We start from the raw sequence: 19,947 nt of genomic DNA, 5'->3' as shown, positions 1-19,947 counted from the left end.
AATTGTTCCAGGACTTCGCCCTGAAAATCTTCTAGTGATTCTCAAGGAGTACTCAAATGTAGTCGTCTACAATTTGCTCCACGAAATTGTTCAGTAGTCCACCGCCGCTATTTTCAATAATTTTCGCAGGAATTACTCCGAAAATTCTTTTAGAGTTTCTTTCAGGGTTTCCTTCAGAGACTCTTTCATTAAATCCATTAACCGTTGTTTTTTCCACAAACGTTTGATTTTCTAGAATAATTTTCATACATATTTCTCAATCCTTAGAAAACTAAGGATTAAGAAATATGTATGAGAGTTATTCTAGAATATCCTAAAATAATTTCTTGATGATTTCATTTTGACCATTTTCATAGAGTAATTCTCCCGGCTATTTACATAGCGGCTCATTCAAGAATGGGTTCTTCGAGGAATTGCACATTAAAGCATTCCATCCAGTGAACTTATGTAGTCTCATTCAAAGGTTTCTCGAATAATTTGTCAATAAAATTTTCCACGGATCCTTGAAAAGATCATTTAGGCATTCACACTAGAAAATGCATCAGTAATTTTCCCTTTAATTCCTTCGATTTTTTCTACAAAAATCCCGGGTAGAATCCCGAAGTTAATCTGGGATTATTCCAGAAAATCGTTTGGTTTCGTTCATTAGTTTACCCAATATTAATTTCTGCAATTTCTCTAGAGAGTCGTTCAAGACTTCCTCAAAAGTTCAAAATTTTATTCAAAGAACTTAGCAGAAGTTCTCTCCTACAAGAGAGAACCAGAAGTCCCATCAGTGATTACTTCACGGTTTTCTTTAGGTAAACCTCACGAATTACTGGAATAATTCCTGTACGAAATTAAAGGAGAAATCTTTGTACTAATTTCTGAAGGTACCGTTATTGGGGACTGGGTTATATTCTCATTAGGAATTCAATGGTGTCAAACTGAGTCCGACAAAATCACCACTTCATTGATCCTTATCCTTATCCTTGATTTACCCCTCTAATACCCAACCCCGCCTTTAGACGGGGTATACTTTGGAATTTTGTGTATTTTTTCGTAGGTCGGAAATCAAAATGATTTTATTTTTGGCTTAAACCTTGACTCATAACACGCATATAAGAACACTTTTTTATTACTTTTGAAACTATTTTTGTATTTTTGAAAATTGTTTGAAAAATTGTATTCTCATATAACCTGCAAATGCCTAGGTTTCATTTAACGTGTAATATAAAAAATCTTACCTTTTATATTTTTTTCCATCACAGAATAAGAGCTTGATGGTATTAAAATAATTTCTAACCTGTTTTTTCGTTGATTACACGGAAAATAAAATAAAAATCCAGAAAAAAAAATAAAATTTAATGTTTTCAAAAGTACCGTAAAAACTTGAATTTTTATTATTGTTAAAAATCAGTAACTAGAAAAGGCTTCAAGAAAAAATGAAAAAGGAAAGGGATGTTCAAAAATAAAAAAATATATAAAAATCAAAAACCAAAATTCATAGATTTGCGAATAAAAATAAATCATTGTCTAAAACATGTTTAGAACGATTTTAGATAACTGAAAATGATATTAAGATCGAAAATAAAAATGTCAGTGTGAGAGGGTTAATATCAAATAACAGTTAACATTTCATAAAACTAACAAGAATATTAAAAATTCAAAATGACACACTGGGGCGAAATTGATTACCATACAACAAAACATCTTTTAAAAAAATTTCCTTATCTACTAAAGGTGGTAGGTCAGTTGGCAGAAAGCCGTTTGGCATAAAACCGTTTGGCATTTTCAGTCTGAAACCAAGAGTTTCTTAAGATGATTTTAGTTTTTACATTTCTATTGAATCTTTCTGATGACATCAGGCTTATTGTGAAGTCAATTGTTACAAAGTGTCACTTTATTCAACAATCATATGCTATTGAATAAACTAAAGCATATTAGGAAAGTTATTGCCAATAGTATTTTATTATTTATACAGAAATTAAACTTCTTACAAATATTAATTCTTCTGTTGAGTTCCACTATTGGAGTATATTTATGCGCTGAAGATTTTGATGTATTTAGCACAAATTTACCCTTCTTTTAAATATTCTATTTTTTTTTCTAAATATGATATAACCATAATTATAGGTATAAAAACTGTTGATTTAAAATTCAAATAAATATCACCTTTTTTATACATAGGCTGTTCTTTGGAGCTATATTTCTAAGATATTTTTTGTGTATCCAACTGACAAAAGGGCGGCAATCGATAACATTGATCTGCTCAAGTTATCAGCGAAGAGAGAAATCGATTACTGCAGTTACTTCGATGGGTTATGCTACTTTTCCCCGAGTGTCGGTTCCCCGAGCGTCGTTACTCCGAACGCCAGTTCTCCGAATATCCTACTTCCTCAAATAGCCCACTTCCCCGAAAAGTCTTTGGCACTCATAATTGTCATAACTTTATACATTTCAGGGTGGTGAACGAATTGGACATCTGATATACTTACTTTACTTACTTTTGCTGGCGCTACATCCTTCAAGACATGACCTGCGCCACAATGTTACGCCAACTAACTCGGTCCATGGCTGCTAACCTCCAATTCCTCGATCGCCCCACACTTCCAAGATCCTGCTCCACTTGGTCAAACCACCTAGCTCGTTGCGCTCCCCTTCGTCTTGTACCGGCCGGATTTGAGTTGAACACCATTTTTGCGGGATTGTTGTCCGGCATTCTCACAACGTGTCCCGCCCATCGTACCCTTCCAGCTTTGGCGACTTTCGTGATACTGGGTTCACCGTAGAGTTGCGCAAGCTCGTGGTTCATTCTTCTCCTCCATACGCCGTTCTCACATACTCCGCCGAAGATCGTCCTAAGCACACGTCGTTCAAAAACTCCTAGCGCTTGTAGGTCCTCTTCGAGCATTGTCCACGTCTCATGCCCGTAGAGGACTACCGGTCTTATTAGCGTCTTGTACATGGTACACATAGTACGGAAGTGAAGTTTACCAGACCGCAAGGTCTTGTGGAGTCCATAGTAAGCACGACTTCCGGCAATGATACGTCTTCGGATTTCTCTGCTGCAGTTGTTATCCGACGTTATCAATGATCCGAGGTAGACGAATTCGTCCACCACCTCGAACTCATCCCGTCGATCGTCACGCGTCTGCCTATGCGAGCTCTATCGCGCTCGGTTCCTCCAGCCAGCAGATATTTCGTCTTCGACGTATTTACCTTCAATCCAACCCGATCTGCTTCACGTTTCAGCCTGGTATACTGTTCAGCAACCACCTGGAACGTTCTTCCGACAATGTCCACGTCGTCAGCGAAACAAATGAACTGGCTGGATTTATTGAAGATCGTGCCCCGCATGTTGAAGCCCGCCCGTTTCATAACACCTTCTAGCGCAATATTGAACAGGAGGCAGGAAAGACCATCGCCTTGTCGAAGTCCTTTGCGTGTTTCAAACGGGTCCGATAAAGCACCCGATATCTTCACACAGCACTGTACACTATCCATCGTAGCTTTGATCAGTCTAGTCAGTTTCCCGGGAAAACCGTTCTCGTCCATAATCTTCCATAGCTCTTCGCGGTCGATGGTATCGTAGGCCGCTTTGAAATCGATGAATAGGTGGTGCGTAGGGACTTGATATTCGCGACACTTTTGGAGGATCTGCCGCAACATAAAGATTTGGTCTGTCGTCGATCGACCGTCCACAAATCCGGCTTGATAACTTCCCACAAATCTGCTTGCCAGTGGCGATAGACGGCGGAAGATGATCTGGGAAAGCACTTTATAGGCTGCATTAAGAATGGTGATCGCTCGATAGTTCTCACATTCTAACTTGTCACCCTTTTTGTATATTGGGTATATTATTCCCTCCTTCCACTCCTCCGGTAGCTGTTCTGTATCCCAGATCCTGGCTATCAATCGGTGCAGACAAGTGGCCAACCTGTCCGGGCCCATTTTAATAAGTTCCGCTCCAATACCATCCTTTCCAGCTGCTTTGTTGTTCTTGAGCTGTTTGATAGCATCCTTAACTTCACCTATTGTGGGAGTTGGCACGTCTCCCTCATCCGCCGTACTGATGAAGCCATTCCTCCTGCTGTCTTGATCTTCCTCCTCTGCGCCGTTTAGGTGTTCATCGTAGTGCTGCTTCCACCTTTCAATCACCTCACGTTCGTCCGTCAAGATACCACCATCCTTATCCCGGCACATTTCGGCTCGCGGCACAAAGCCTTTGCGGGATGCATTTAGTTTCTTGTAGAACTTACGTGTTTCTTGAGAACGATACAACTGCTCCATCTCTTCGCACTCCAACTCTTCCAGGCGGCGCTTTTTATCCCGGAATAGATGGGTTTGCTGTCTTCGCTTCTGTTTGTATCGTTCCACGTTTTGACGGGTGCCTTGCTGCAGCATCATCGCCCGCGCTGCATTCTTCTCGTCCAAAACCGTCTGACACTCCTCGTCGAACCAACCGTTCCGTCGATTTGCTTCCACGAACCCAATGGCACCAATGGACATCTGATATGCACCCTTCTTTAATTAATTGACAGTTCTTTCGAGTTTTACCGCCCTCACCTTCTTGGTCAACATGTGTATAGCCGAGAATGACAGAATACCTCCTTCTTTTGATTGTTATCGTTCTTTCTCGTTTACCATTCAGCCACTGAATGCTATTTTAGCACCTATTTAAACTACACCACTTTTGGGGAAACGAGTCATACGGGGAACTGGCATTCGGGGAACCGACATTCGGAGAAACGACATTCGGGTAAAAGTAGCACAATCACTTCGATGATTCTGAACGCAATTATTGATGTCTTTTCGTTTCATTATGCCGCAATAATTTTTAGCGTCCAATTTTCTATTGGTTATGATTATTTTGCCTTCTTTTAAAAATAGGCCAATATTCAACATATTGTTTGTTTTTGCAAGCACAAGTTTTTTTTTCGAGATATGCTAGAAAAAATATTATTTCAATCACTATTTTTTCCTTCTTTCGATAATAGACAGTGTTTTTGATATACACTTCCAAAATTAGATGATTCATGTCGGGTTTGACAACACAACGTCAACAATAATACCATGTAACGTTCTTCTTTATCGTAGTCATGTGTTTATGTGGAGATGAAGGTAAATCCAAATATAAAGTCAACATGAATCAACAAAACTCAACAAATTAGAGATATGCCATGCGCTACTCATTGGGTGAACGAGCTCTGTTACCTTTTCTCTTCTCGCCCGGCTAAAGCACACTAATAGTCATTGAGATACTCGGGCAGCCAATAAGTATTTTATGAAGGAATAACATTTGTTATCGAGTGTATTGTGCCCATTTTGATTACAAACATTCTTATCATCTAGGCCTACCTTATGCTTATACCCTAAGCTTACTTTGACACTCTGATGCGATGAGGAGGGGCCCCTTTGCTGCTTCATGTTCACCGTTGACGTGACGATGTTCGATTGCTCGCTTTCGAGCGCTTGAGTATTCGGACAAGCTGGATACACTGCCGTTTCAGCTACACACTTTCCGCAAAATGCACCGTCCGCAGACGATCAATCTAAATGCTGCCTCACAACTCTCATTCACCTTCAGGCCAAACGCTGGAACATGAAATCTTCGTGGCCGCTTCTTAATTCACATTCCGTAACTCAGGTATCGCGACGGGGTAATTCGAAAGCAAACGCACTTGCTAATGTTTACTGATTAGGTGGCACACATGCACAGGCACTCTTGAGCGCCGAGAAGTGCAACACAGGCGACTTGAACTGTGTATGTCGCTGTTATCGTCGCATCATAGTCACGCACGCAAACTACTGCCTCACCGTTGATGTGTTCACCGGATCGTGGACGAGTGCTTCGTCTCAACTGAGCTCTTGTTTACGAATTCACTCTTGTTGAGTGCACGCACACACACGACCGTGATCGATGACGATTCGATCGGCAATGATTCTTCAACGGATCACTCCTCGCACACGGTTTGCATGCGGACTGTCACACTAACACTATCGCGTCTCTTCTTTTGCACTAACACGGTCACTGAGCAGGGAGGTACTAGAATAACGAACGGATTCGGTTCGGATCGTATGGCTTGCTACACACTATGAAGTCCGGCGAGATGGCGATGCCGGCATGTGCTGATTGCGATGGCACGACGGGGACGCGTGCGCCGCTGAGAAGCACGCTATAAAAGGCTCTGGAAAAATCTCTATGATTCATGAGGTCGAAATGATTATAATTTTACCTCTGTTTGAGTGCCTTCTTTGGTAATCATGCTTCGCGCCCAGCTTCGATCTGGTGATATCCTCCTATGGAATTTTGTGTGCTCGTGCTAGGCAAAATGGTGGTTCAATCGACACGCGATAGGTGGTACTTTTGTAGCTGCTTCTTTCCTCCTCCGAATGCCTGTACGCTGGATCTTTCGATTCGAAGAGATGTCTTAATGATTTGTTCCGACCACGCTGGATTAGCAGGTTTGCAGATGGCGGTTTTGCGGATGCGATCTGGAGGGACTCGAAGCACTACGAAAAGTGATCGATGTTCGTAGCGATTTGCTTTGTTAGGCCAATTGCCGCTCTTGCTGTTCCAGTAACGAGAGAGTGTGAGGGTGATGACTATAATATCATCTTTCGTTCAACCCGATGTTTCGCTCTAATGTGGCTGAAGCGTTCGTTTTATGCTAGGCTGCAGTGTGTCCAGAAGTAATCATTATTCCTTCTTAGCATTGTGGCGAACAATATTTATTCAACTCAGCTCTACAGTGTAACAACCATTGTTTCAATCTATGGTTGATTCACCCATTTTGCAAGTTTGAATCACTCATACAAAATAGTTAAACTAACCATAGGGTGCCGGTACCACTGGTTGTAATGTACCAGTAGATTGGCCTATGGAATAAAACGTACATTTTTCGATAATAACGACATGTGCTATTTTTGGTAGATAGATCGCCTCTAGTTTAGTCGGTTTGCCAAATTTCAGCTTTTTATTTTATCAAAAAGTCATATAAATAATGAAGTTTACGCAGAAAATTTGCTCCCTTGCACCAATAGTTGCCGTCGTGTTCCAGTAGTGGATCAACGGATGGAAGCAGTTTTTAAAATATATGTATACAAATGAAAAAAAAAGTCCCAGACATGATATTTATGCTTCATTCGAAAGATCTTAGTTGCTGTTCCGAAGTAAAAATGTAAACCTATGTAAAAAATTACCATTTTGTTTAAAATTCCATGTATCATTCCCGAACGTCTACTACTGGAGCACTAGCGCAACTACTGGAACACGTGTACTGTGGCTCAAGCGATTTTATGTCAAAAAAATAGTTTTATCACTCTTTTTATATTTTTCCCATATATAAGAGGTTGAAATCTTTCCGATGACGCCAAAAGATCTCTGTTAAGCAGGGTTAGGAAAAATCTCGAAATTCACTCTACATTAGTCAAGCAAAGCAAATCACAGTCAGCGAGGCCAGTGAAATTCACGCCCATCGCTGCTGTAGGCAAGAAACCTTGAAAATAGCAAAACACCCGTTGCTAAGGGCAACCCAAAAATTACTGTAGAAGAATGTTCTATTTCCCGCTGCATTTCCCGCATTGAGAGTCTTCAATGACACTAATGATTTAGAAAGTTCATACACCCAACATAAGTTACTTGATGAGATTCACGTTTTTGAACTACTGTACTGGGAGACCCACGTGATTTTCGTGAAATTCAAGCCTACTACTATTACCATTCCCAGCACTGCACTTTCGTTATTTTGTTATGATTTTTTATAGCTTAGGTAGTACACTAATGGCACCGACACCCTATATAAGATTGAATCAATTATTATAATATATGCTTTACCGTGTTCATAGGTAAATTCTCAACATAAAATTGCCGTTGGATTGATACTGTAACTCTGCTACTTGATTTTTTTTTATCGAACACAACTTTTTATTTATGTCGTGCAACAATCTCGCACGACATCCACTATAGTATACCCCCTACGCAGCAGTTTCCATCCATTGAAGCTCTCAAACGTCAAATCAAAGCCACCCCCATCCTGTATTGCGTAGCGTGGCGTATTGTGTCGTGGGGGTGGGGTATGTTTATTGCTCCCTATCTGCTGCGCCTGAACCATTTTTTCCTCGAGCCATCAACGAGTTCGCCTCGTTTCCAGTTTCAAATCAGTTCAAACATGTCTTCACACTGGTTCCCTTCTCGAATGGGAGCTCGAAAAAAGTTCATTTTAATTCGTTAGATTAGGATTTAATTAAATTCAATCATGTGAGAATAGTACAGTGCTTGAAAATGACTCTCAATTCCGGTTTAAGTTTTTCAAACCAGAAGAAGCCTACATTCAGGCGATCGATAACCATTGTTTTGACGTTCGTCGCAGCATCCTCGACCGTACGGATGAGATGCAGAAATGAAGTGAAGTTCTTTAATTAAAAATCAATCTCGAATAGCATGCTGAGTAACCCCCTGGAGCGCAAATGGGGTGCACAGGAGATAAATTAGCAAAAATGTGAACAGTTCAGTCCAAAGTGGACATAATCTAATGTCTTCCAGCCGCTTTCGGGCGAGCAGCCACTTAGTGTAATGAAGTTAATCTATAGTGAAATGTAGTTTCAAAAGTGATGCTTGGAGAATCCAACGTCTTCCCCCTAGTGTTAAGGAAAAGCAGTCTTCCATATTGCCTAGATTTAGAATTAAGGATTTAGAATGAAAAAGCTTAAACCGGCGGATAAATTCCGGCGCAGATTGGCGGCCATGAAGAAGGCCTCCAACAAAAGCAAAAAGGACATCAAGTTCTTTGAGCACGATGTTCGCCTCAAGGAGGGTGAAACGGGTGATGAACCATCGGAGATGGATGTTGTAAACCCTGAAGAGCTTCCCGGTGCGATTCCGGATTCGTCAACAAATCCGGAAGAGTTTCAGAAGCCGTCTACGGTGGAACAAGTCGCTAGTCCATCATCTTCTGAATCTTCCTCGGAACGGAAGATGAAATCTACGGTGCACATCAACCCCAGGCATCCCCGTAATACCAGTTTCAAGAAACGCAAGGCCTTGATGAACAGCAATAGAAAAAAGTTCCTGAAAAAGCTACGCCAATTGCAGCACCTGCAGGCGCAACATCCTGCTCTGTATCTACCCCCGTCATCGCAACCGGGTTCTGGTGGTGGTCGATTCCGACATTTGTCGGCAGCGCTTCATCATGGTCCAACCGGGAAGCAGTGTTGCTGTCAGTGCGCATGCTCGGCAAACATCAATTTCCAACACCACCTTCAACGGCAGCAGCAAAGTCTTCCGCAGCAACAACAGTACCAGCCGTCGGACAGGAGAGAACCCTATTCGGAATCGTCTTCGGATGCGACTCCCCCCGGTTTGACACTACCGATACCGATAGCACAAAGTGATTCCGCGGCTCCGAAGGAGTTTATTGGATACAAACAGTATCATCATCAGCACCACCACCACCGACCCCATCACAATCAATACTTCCACCATCGTCCTCGTCTGCTGCCACCACAACAGCAATATCATCAACATTCGTCTCAAGGGCATCAACATCAGCAATATCCCCATCAAAGACGGCCTCCATTTCCGACACCTGAACAAGTGGATGCGGCTCCTGCTGCTGTGGCGAGCACGCTGCCTTACTGCACGAAAGAGATGCACAGCGTCGTGAGGTAGGTATCTATTGTGACTGTGAGTTTGGAATGCGCCTTCAAGATAGGCTACGCTGAGGTGCACTTGTAAATCAGGTAGTCACAATCATGAAATCGTGTTAAAGTGGCTAGAAAACCCAATAGCCATGCATAGTTGAAGGCAATGAACGTCTGCAGTAACGTTCATGGTTGAATTTACTATGAGATGTAGTGAGAATGATACTTGATTCAATTTCAACGGTGTGGTACATGTCTTGACGTTGAAAATTTAGATATTCTCTAACCTGTAGATGGTGCTTTTTTGTGGTTTGAATGTTGTAATGGATTTAATGTTTGTTCTTAGGGTTGCTAAAACAAATAGAATTTTTCGAATCTTCGGATTTGTCTTTGGATTCTAGTAGAGACTAATTAAGGAATTCTTTCAGAGCGCACATTTTTCTAATTATAGCTCATTTTTATTGCGCTGCAATATCCTTGTTATAATATTATAAATTTTAGAAAAAAAATCTATCTTTGCATTTAGGGTGCCGGTGCCATTAGTGGACTACCTAAGCTATAAAAAATCATAACAAAATAACGAAAAGCTCTAACAGAGATCTTTTGGCGTCAACAGAAAGATTTCAACCTCTACTATATGGGAAAAATATAAAAATAAATAGTGATAAAACTAATTTTTTAACATAAAATCGCTTGAGCCACTATTCGTACACGTGTTCCAGTAGTTGCGATAGTGCTCCAGTAGTAGACGTTCGGGAATGATACAAGGAATTTAAAACAAAATGGTAAATTTTTACATAGGTTTATCATTTTTCCCTCGGAACAGCAATTAATATCTTTCGAATGAAGCATAAAGATCATCTCTAGGACTTTTCTTCATTTTTATACATTCATTTTAAAAACTGCTTCCAACCGTTGATCCACTACTGGAACACGACGGCTACTATTGGTGCAAGGGAGCCAATTTTTTACGTAAACTTAATTATTTATATGACTTTTTGATAAGATAAAAAGCTGAAATTTAACAAATCGACTAAACTAGAGGCGATCTATCCACCAAAAATAGCACATGTCGTTTTTATCGAAAAATGTACGTTTTATTCCATAGTCCAATCTACTGGTACATTACAACCATTGGTACCGGCACCCTAATGACTATTCTGTTCATATTATAAAAGCTCGATAATATTTGTCGGAAGGTGATTCTAAAGAGATTTCCATATTGATTTCGAACACAGTTTACAAATATTTCCAGGGTATAATCATAAAACTTCGATCTCTGGTTAAATTTTTAACGTAAAATTAGAATAAGTAAAACAAATTACTGGATACCCCTGAACAAGTCAATTGAGATATTTGTGCCATCGTCATACAGGGTGTCTGTCTACTACATGGAAAAACCTGGTATTATCAGGGAGTTGCGTTCAACCTGGAAAAAAACCTGGAATTCTCAGGGAATTTCGATCGCAATCAGGGAAATTATTTTGAAGCAGTAATTCGTGATGTAATATGTTCACCGCAAAGGATTTTTGCTAGAAATCTCTCTTCATTCGAAAAAGAAAATCGGCTGCGCCGCTATTTCAGCTGTTCAGTGAGGATCCTATCGAGTGTAAAATTTTATCGGCTTACCAGAACATGATTGATGTATCTCTATATTTAATCAGTAAAAGATTAACATATGTAAGGCTTCTTTAAAAAGTCTCTATTTTTAATAAAAGGTCTAAGAAGTCTCTATTTTAACCGAAAGTCTAAAGTCTCTTTTTTCTTATCCTGCTTGCATATAATTATGATGCAAAATGTTTTCTCACATTTCTCGAGAACAGCTTCAGGAATTATCCTACTGGTTTCTTTTGGAATATTATCAGCAATCAATTCGAGGTTTTCTCCAGTATTCTTCAAGAAATTCATCTATCATTTTTTCAGTTATTTTTAAAACGATGCTTACAGGAATTTCTCCAAAATTTGCTTAAGGAAATCCCTGAGCACCTCAACGATACTACCTCCAGTAATTTTCTCAGAGATTACTTCGAACAATTTTCCAAAGATTATCCTAGCACTTCCTCCAGATATTGTTTTTTTTTTTAACTTTTCAACCGAATTTTCCGGTTGTGACTCTATGAGATATTACAAAGATTACTACAGAATTTCTTTTAAGAAAACCCGCAAAGGTTAATTCCAGAGTTTTTGATAAAATTCGTTCAAAGATTTTTTTTTTCAAGAAACCCGACTATAATTTCTATGCCATTTCATCTAATAGTATTCCAAAGAATTTCTCCAAACATTTCTCGAGGGGTTATTCGGGTAAATCTATTAATAACATTTCAAATATTTTTTTTTTAATTCGACCTGTGTATCATTCTGGGTTTCTCTAGGATTTTCTCCAGAATTTCATCATTTCTACACTATTTTTTCGGAATTCCGTTCGGATGTTTTTTTTTTTCAATTATCTTAGCAATAATCTTGAAAATCTTCTAAAAGTTCTCTAAAAGAGTGAGCCCTTCTAGAAATCATTATTCATCAAGGGTGGCTTAAGAACATACACAAGTTTTAATAGAAGTTACCCTAAGATTTGCTTTAGGAAAACACCACGATTTTTTTTCAATAATTTTTAGTTTTCTGGGAAATTTTATTCACATTTTATTAGAGAAATGCATGTAAAACTCCTGGAAGAATGCTTGAATAAAAATTTGAAAACTTCCTTGAGAAATTTCTTAAAATTATTGGAAGAATTCCCAAAGAAATCTTCGAACCAATCTCTGGAGTATTCCTGAAAGTAATCTTTGAGTAATTTATAGCTAAAATCTTACAGAAATTCTGAAGGACAATCTTGTAGAAAATCCCGAAAAATCCTTGGAGACATCTGGCGGAGTTTCTAGTTGAATATTCCAACATGCTTTGAATGGGAGGAGGATGTCCTTGAAAAAACGATTGAAGGATCACTGAATGAAATCCTGTAAAACTTAGGGATTTCTTGAAAATATATAATAACATATGAAGGAATTCCTAATAAAAGCCCTGAGGTATTGTGGCATTTTTTGGAAAAATACAGGTTTCATTTTGAGATATTGAAAACAAAATTTTCGGAGGAGTTCCTTAGGAAAAGTCTTAGGGAGTTTTCATGGCAAATAATCACTAAATGAACACCTGAAGAAAAATTAAAATCTCTCAAGTAAATATATGTATCCATCCATCACGAGAAATTCCCAAAAAAAAGTCTTAGAAATATTTTCAAAGAAATGTCTGGTTCGAACACACTCTTTTCTCCTGGTTCCGGATAGATTTCGTTTTGTTTTGTTGATGGAAATAAATGGTACACAATCTTTTTTTTTCTGCACGAGAACGCAGTACTAAACATACTTCCAAGAAAAAGCATACTGATGCACTAGAATGATCTGTTCAGTTCACGATGTACAAACGAAATAAAAGACACCATCATTGGCAAACACAATTTATTTGAATAAAACTTAAGCTTTGGTATTGTTACCACCTTCATATTAGAATATTGGATATTGGAATAGCTTCAGCATGCTTTAAACAATGTCTAGCAGTGTGTGAATAGCAATTGAATCAAAAACACTTTAAAATTTGTCGTTAGTTTGTTTTAGCCATATAAAATCAGAGTATTTCCTAAACTCTGAATTATTTTGCAAAACCTGGAAAAACCTGGAAATGTCAGGGAATTTAATTTCGGTAAACGAGTAGACATCCTGTCATATCTGAGCCTGTTTCATCATCTACACTGAAACCTTCAGATTCAGAAATTCAGATTAACGACCGTTTTAATACATGATCAATATATTAACAAGTCATCAAACTAGAAGGTCATGATGTTCTGCAAAGTTGTTCAGTAAATAAAAGGCTTACATGCAAAGGTCATTGAAATGCGGGATTCCGCCATCAGGCGGCGCTAATGAGTATCAAACTTTTGTTTTGAGTATACCTCGTGTTCCTGACTATTTCGATAAATGGCGTCTACTAGCTGAAAAAAACCTAGAATTATCAGGAAATTCTATTCAACCTGAAAAAAAAACTGAAATTCTCAGGGAATTTTGGCCACAATCAGCGAAATTATTTTCAATTGGTAAATATGTCATTTTTGCGACACCATTTTTCTTTTATCCGAATACTTTTTGGCTGAGCCGCTCTCAAAACACTACTTACGATGTTAAGTCTTTTAATTTTTTTAATCATTGTCATTCAGCATAAAACATGTTTAGACAATGAAGTAGAACTTTAGATTGCCAAGTTTATAATGGCTAGTGCAGTTCCCTGTTCCTGTTGGGTGTCGTTCATTAGCTTATAAAACACAATAAAACATGAACATATAAAAAATCACTTGCTTTTTTCATATTTTTTTCGACTATTCCACAAACATAAAAAAAAACTTTGTAGGGAAAGAGCAAAAATTACAACAGGTGTGAAAAATAGTAGATTTCACTGGTCACTATTTTAATGTAAGTCTATTAGATGTAAGGTCTCGTCGTCGAGGTCTTATGTCTCGATTTTAACCCTTAAGAATCCGAGACGAACCTTGAATTTTAAGGTGCCCACAATTCGGAGACTAGTAGATCAATTCATTTGAAATAAATTTTGAAGTAAATGCGATAAGTTGGTCTTACAATCCTTGGATGAGACATCCCCCCTGACCCCTCCCCCTTCTCTTGGCAATGAAAAAAGCGTGGACAGGAGGGGTCCAAAATTGGTATCAAACCGATATCTCAACATCCAAATGAGCTAGATTGTTGGTGTCTTCGGCAAAGCTGTTCAGCAGATCAAGGACTATCTGGCGATGAAAAATCTGATTGAGAATTCATCCGCTAGGTGGCACTAGTGACAAATTTTATTAAAACATTTGTATCTCAAGATCCTTATTAGTTAGAAGGATGGTGTCTTCGGCAAAACTGTTTAGCAGATCAAGGGCTATCTGGCGGTGTTGAGTCTGATTGAGAATGTTTCCTCTAGGTGGCGCTAGAGACAAACATTCTTCAATTGTTTATATCTCAAGATCCTTAACAGCTAGAACGTTGGTGTCAAAGTTATTCACCAGATTAAAGGCTATCTGGTGGTTTAGGCCCTGTACGAAATGTGAACTTGATTGGCTCGGTATCGGATTTGGAAAATTGGGGTTTGTTAGGCGAAAAGAAACGATGTTCTTAGTTTGACGGTTTTTATTCGACTGACTGGACTGGCTATTCTATACTGGTTATAAAATACGCTCAGGACCCGATTGGGAGTACAAAAGAGATGGTTTCGCTCACGCTATCAGACGGATAGGTGATAAGAGAGATGTATTGCAATAGTATTGAACTGTTGTACAATAGGGTGATTCATTATTTTATCTATTCTTAACAGGCCCTAAAAGCGAATTTATCCACTAGGTGGCGTTAGTAACAAATTGTCTTCTTGATTCCACTAAATTTTGCCAAATTTTGGCTTGCTGAAATTTTTAGCGATATTTTGCTGAATTCAGCGTAAAAAATGGTTGGGGAGGTGACAAATCCAACTGAGAATTTATTCGCTAGGTAATTAAAATGATGCTAATTATGGTCCCGCCATATACTCCTACAGGGGTTTAAACAAGACGATAATCGGTAATCAACCAGTTGTTTATATCTGTGTACCGCGCGCTGAATTCAAACCTTTTAAGACTGCACACAAAAAGGAATAACTTATAACTACGTCTTCGGTGTCGTGTACTTGTCAAGTCTAGTACACGACACTGAAGACGGCTTACAGTTGAGGTCGAAATACGCGTATCTGTCAAAGGATACAAACTCTAATAGAATAAAATGGTATAGTACTAAATTTGCTTTTTATTTATTTATAGACATTTCAATCAGCTCTAAGATTCATTATCACGTCAAGATATTTAATCTTGTGCACGCCATCAATTGTTTCCTCATCAATTTGTATTGAAACGTCTTCAATTTCGCGAAATAAATATAAATTTAGTTTTACTTAGGGTAGGTGTACCAGTTATGGCCATAGTGGTTCCCTATTTCACCATACGTGATATCTTGAATGTCTTCACATTTTGAAAAATCTGTTGCGTTTTAGCAGTAAAATAAAGGATAAATCTTGGTGTTAAAACATTCATAAAGATTAAAAATGTAAAAGTTATCTAAATTTTGCATATGGCCAAATAGGGAACCACTATGGCCATAACTGGTACACTTTCCCTATATTCAATTTGAACTGGTTGTACTTCAACCATCTACTCGTAATGCAGGTAGTAGTTTTCTTCATTTGGCTGTATCTCAAGAATTTAGAATCACCGCCAAATAGCCCTTCATATGCTAAACTTTCCGAAGACACCAAACTTCTAGCTGATAGGGATGTTAAGATACAGACAATTGAAGAAAATTTGTCACTAGCGCTACCTAGCGGATGAACTGTCATTCAAACTCTTCACCGCCAGATAGCCCAACATTTGTTGAATATCTTTGCCGAAGACACCAACCTTCTAGTTGTTAAAAACCTTGAAGTAGAGAATATTGTACATTTCTTTTTATTGGCGCCACCTAGCGGATGCATTCTCAATCAGATTTTTCTACGACAGATAGTCCTTCATATGCTGAACATCTTTTCCAAAGACAACAACCTTCTAGCTTTAAAGGTTCTTAAGATACACATAATTGAAGAAAATTCGTTACTAACGCCACCAAGCGGATGAATTTCCAGTCAGACTTTTCACTGCCAGATAGCCCTTGAACAGCTGAATAGCTTTGACGAAGCACCAACCTTCTATCTTTTAAGGATCTTGGGATACAGACAATTGAAGAAAATTTGTCACTAGCGCCACCTATCGGAAAAATCCTCAATCAGACTCTTCACCGCCAGATAGTCCTTGATATGCTGAACAGTTGTGCACAAGACATCAGCCTTCTAGCTAATGAGGATCTTGAGATACTGACAATTGAAGAAAATTTGTCATTAGCGTCACCTAGCGGAAAAACTCTCAATCAGACTCTTCACCGCCAGATAGCCCTTGATCTGCTGAACAGCTTTGCCGAAGACTCCAACCTTCTAGCTGTTAAGAACCTTGAAGTAGATAAGATTGTACATTTCTTTAATTAGCGCCATCTAGCGGATGTATTCTCAATCAGATTTTTCTATGCCAGATAGTCCTTCATATGCTGAACATCTCTTCCGAAGACAACTACCTTCTAGCTTTTAAGGTTCTTAAAATACACACAATTCAAGAAAACTTGTAACTAACGCCACCAAGCGGATGAATTTCCAATCAGACTGTTCACTGCCAGATAGTCCTTGAACTGCTGAATAGCTTTGACGAAGTCACCAAACTTCTATCTTTTAAAGATTTTGAGATACCGATGATTGAAGAAAATTTGTCACTAGTGCTACCTAGCGGATGAATTCTCAATCAGATTTTTCTTCGTCAGATAGTCCTTGATTTGCTAAATAACTTTGTTGCCAAGAGAAGGGGGAGGGGTCAGGGGGTCTACTACAGGTCTACTAGTCTCCGAATTGTGGTCATTTAAAAATTCAAGGTTCGTTTCGGGCTTCTAAGGGTTGACCAAAATGGTCTCTAAAGTCATTTTTTCGCTTTAGTCCGCTTGCAGTAAATCCTGGAACACAATTCTAGAGGCTCCAAAAAAGCCTTCAGAGGCTATTACGCGACTACTTCAGAAGTTCTTAATGACATTTTTCTCAGATCCCGAGGAATGCTTCAGGAATTCTAGTGATTTCTCCAGATGTGCCTTCTGGAAGGTTTTAATGTACTCCTCCAGGAATTTCTCAAGGAATTCTTAAAATAATTACTTCAGCATTTGTTCCAGAACATCCGAGAGCACTCCTACGCTACTGCCTCCAGTAGTTTTCACAGAGATTACTCTGAGTAATATGAGATAAATCAACCTAAGGCTAGAAGTCTAAAAAAAACTCTTAAGTCATCCTAGATTATCCTAGGATTTCCTCCAGATGTTTTTTCACTTATTCTTTCACTGTTTTTTTTTTTTTGTTATTTATTACTTCTAGGAGGTATTCCACAGATCCTACAGAAGTTCTTCCTTAATACCTTAATAGCAAGAAAAAATATTCCAAGGCTATCTTGAGTGAAGATAATTATCAGTATGAAATTCATTTCAAGATAATTGTACCATGGTATGTATGCCACAAGTGTGTCATAAGTTTGAGGATTTATTCTAGTTTTTGAAAAAAACAAATCGTTACAAAATTTTTCCAAGAATCCGTATAATAATTCCTACTCCGGTTGAGCTTGAGCTTGATTGGCCGCCCGTGGTTGCTACTCCAGTATCGCCAGATCAGCTGCACTTACACAAGCCACCAACCAGATGACTGTTTGGGACTAACAGACAGATCTTCTATTTTTAGGTTTGATTGAAAATATTTAAAATATATTGACTAAAACTGTAAGCTAACAAACACTAAGCTATTGCATCAGAATGACCAAATCTCCCTGCATTCAATCTAAGTCTGTAAAATGTTGTTATCGACCACTTGAGACATGATTAGAATTAAACTTCATTAGAATCGTTTGGGTGATAATAGGGCAATTGTCAATTATAAATTAGTGAACAATAAACAAACAATATTACAAAATCTCAATTCTTATTCCCGACAACGGTACAAATTATATTATTGTCTTGTGTTTCCCGAGATGAATGATCTGGAAATGATATCTAAAATTAAATCCTGGAATTCTATTTCAACAGCTGTGATCTAATCATTAGATCTGCAAACTGCAAACATCCAATTGTAATATGATTCAGAAGTTCCAAGAACAAAATTATAATGTTATCTTTAGGTATTTCATCTCCTATGTTAATCAAGTCAATATCACGTTTTGATTGTCAGTTCTTCGTCGTTTAATCAATTATGAAGCGATTGTGTGCTGTCTTCCCTCTGCAAGTCAGCTTTGCTATGTTAAACAACACTTTCGAGAGTAGTGTTAAATAGCACATTTGGAAGCGCATTCCTTTGCCATATCTGTCTTAGGTCACTTACGGAAGGAATGTTTTTGTAACCTGAACCAGCTAACGAAGCACATATCAGCCTAGCTTAATTCTCAGGGAAGCAAAGTGCGGATTTATCTGTCATAGCATATTTCTCATAACTGAATCATACACTTCTTCTTCCTTTTCTTGCTGGTGTTACGTCCCAACTGGGACTGATCCTGCTGTTTAGCTTAGTATTCGTATAAGCACTTCGACAACTAACAGCTGTCACTGTCTATTGAACCATTTTCACGAAGTTAAAACAATTTCCGACACTAAAATATCTACAACTAGCGATATACGAATTCACAACCCTTAGTGTTTTTAGTACAACCTCGAAGTTTATTAAATCAATTTTTGGATATCAACCATGCCAGCCTCGAACATCCCCCTAATGGCATTCATCTGCGTGTAATTTAGCGATTGCAACAAAAGCATCGAGTCGAAATTTCAATGCATGCACCAATGATTTGTGCAGGATTCACACGATGCAAATCATCCGTACAACCAGACCATCTGAATCCCTAGTTCAATATCCATTAATCGAGCTCGAAAGAGCGAGCTTTCGTGATCCACAAAAAACACGCGAAATTGCAAATGAATATACCCAGGGATAGGGAGACATATCCTATTCCCGGCACTGAGCACAAAATTGGACACAAAATGGTTCGTGCACAATTAAATCTTATTGTCAAGTTTCATACAATTTTTCGAACTATGGGGCTGCCCAAGTAGTTCTTTACCCTAGGTAGGGTAGACAGACATACATGCAAATAAGCCTACCGCTACCACCTTTCGTTTTCCCATTCGTAAACCATTCAATCAGTAGTTACCGCCACCACAACCGGAAGCCGACCGTTGGCGGTACGAGAAGGGAAACCTTCGTCCTGAACTCCGACGATGATGTCGATGAAAGCGATACGGGTGTTGTGGTAGGTGTAGGTATGTACATACAGCAAATGCAAAACACAGTTGCAAAAAGAAGTAGAACGAATGAAATTTGGGGCAATTTGTCTACATCATCATCAAAGAAAGCATTTCGCCTACACATCGGCATACGTTCATACCACCCACCACTAGCTCCAGAATTAATCGAAAATATCGAATTGCGTGTCTGGCTGTTATCTATTTTGAACTTTTTGGTTCGTACCTCTATACTCGTTATGTGGCTTCTATCCAATCGGTTATGATAACTCACAAAAAGTGCTTCGACCCTTATGGCAGGGCTGGTAGCAGGTCTCTTTTTAGAGATTTGGTCACTATTTAAATGCAAGTTTAAAAAAAAGTCCCGTTGCGTAAAAAACACGTTTTTTCGTAAATAAATAGTCTTTGGATACAAAGGTTT

General features: G+C 38.7%; 1 protein-coding gene across 5 annotated transcripts in view; it reads left to right on the top strand.

The window, feature by feature from the left end:
- Positions 1-19,947, top strand: part of LOC110675582 (serine/arginine repetitive matrix protein 5) — a 135,638-nt gene that overhangs the window by 86,596 nt on the left and 29,095 nt on the right. Inside the window, exon 1 of one of the 5 annotated variants that reach the window (XM_021840940.1) lies at positions 8,118-9,648. The exons of 3 other annotated variants lie outside the window; for them this stretch is intronic. In XM_021840940.1, coding sequence (XP_021696632.1) covers positions 8,681-9,648 — 968 coding nt within the window. In that variant the 5' untranslated portion in view covers positions 8,118-8,680. Of the gene's footprint in view, positions 1-8,117; positions 9,649-19,947 lie in introns of those variants that run through there. One more of the 5 variants, XM_021840939.1, reaches the window with a different exon arrangement.

This window comes from Aedes aegypti, chromosome 2, assembly GCF_002204515.2.
Source record: "Aedes aegypti strain LVP_AGWG chromosome 2, AaegL5.0 Primary Assembly, whole genome shotgun sequence".
Taxonomy (NCBI): Eukaryota; Metazoa; Arthropoda; class Insecta; order Diptera; family Culicidae; genus Aedes; species Aedes aegypti.
The sequence above is the reverse complement of the archived record's forward strand: the minus strand, read 5'-3'. Positions and strand labels throughout refer to the sequence as shown.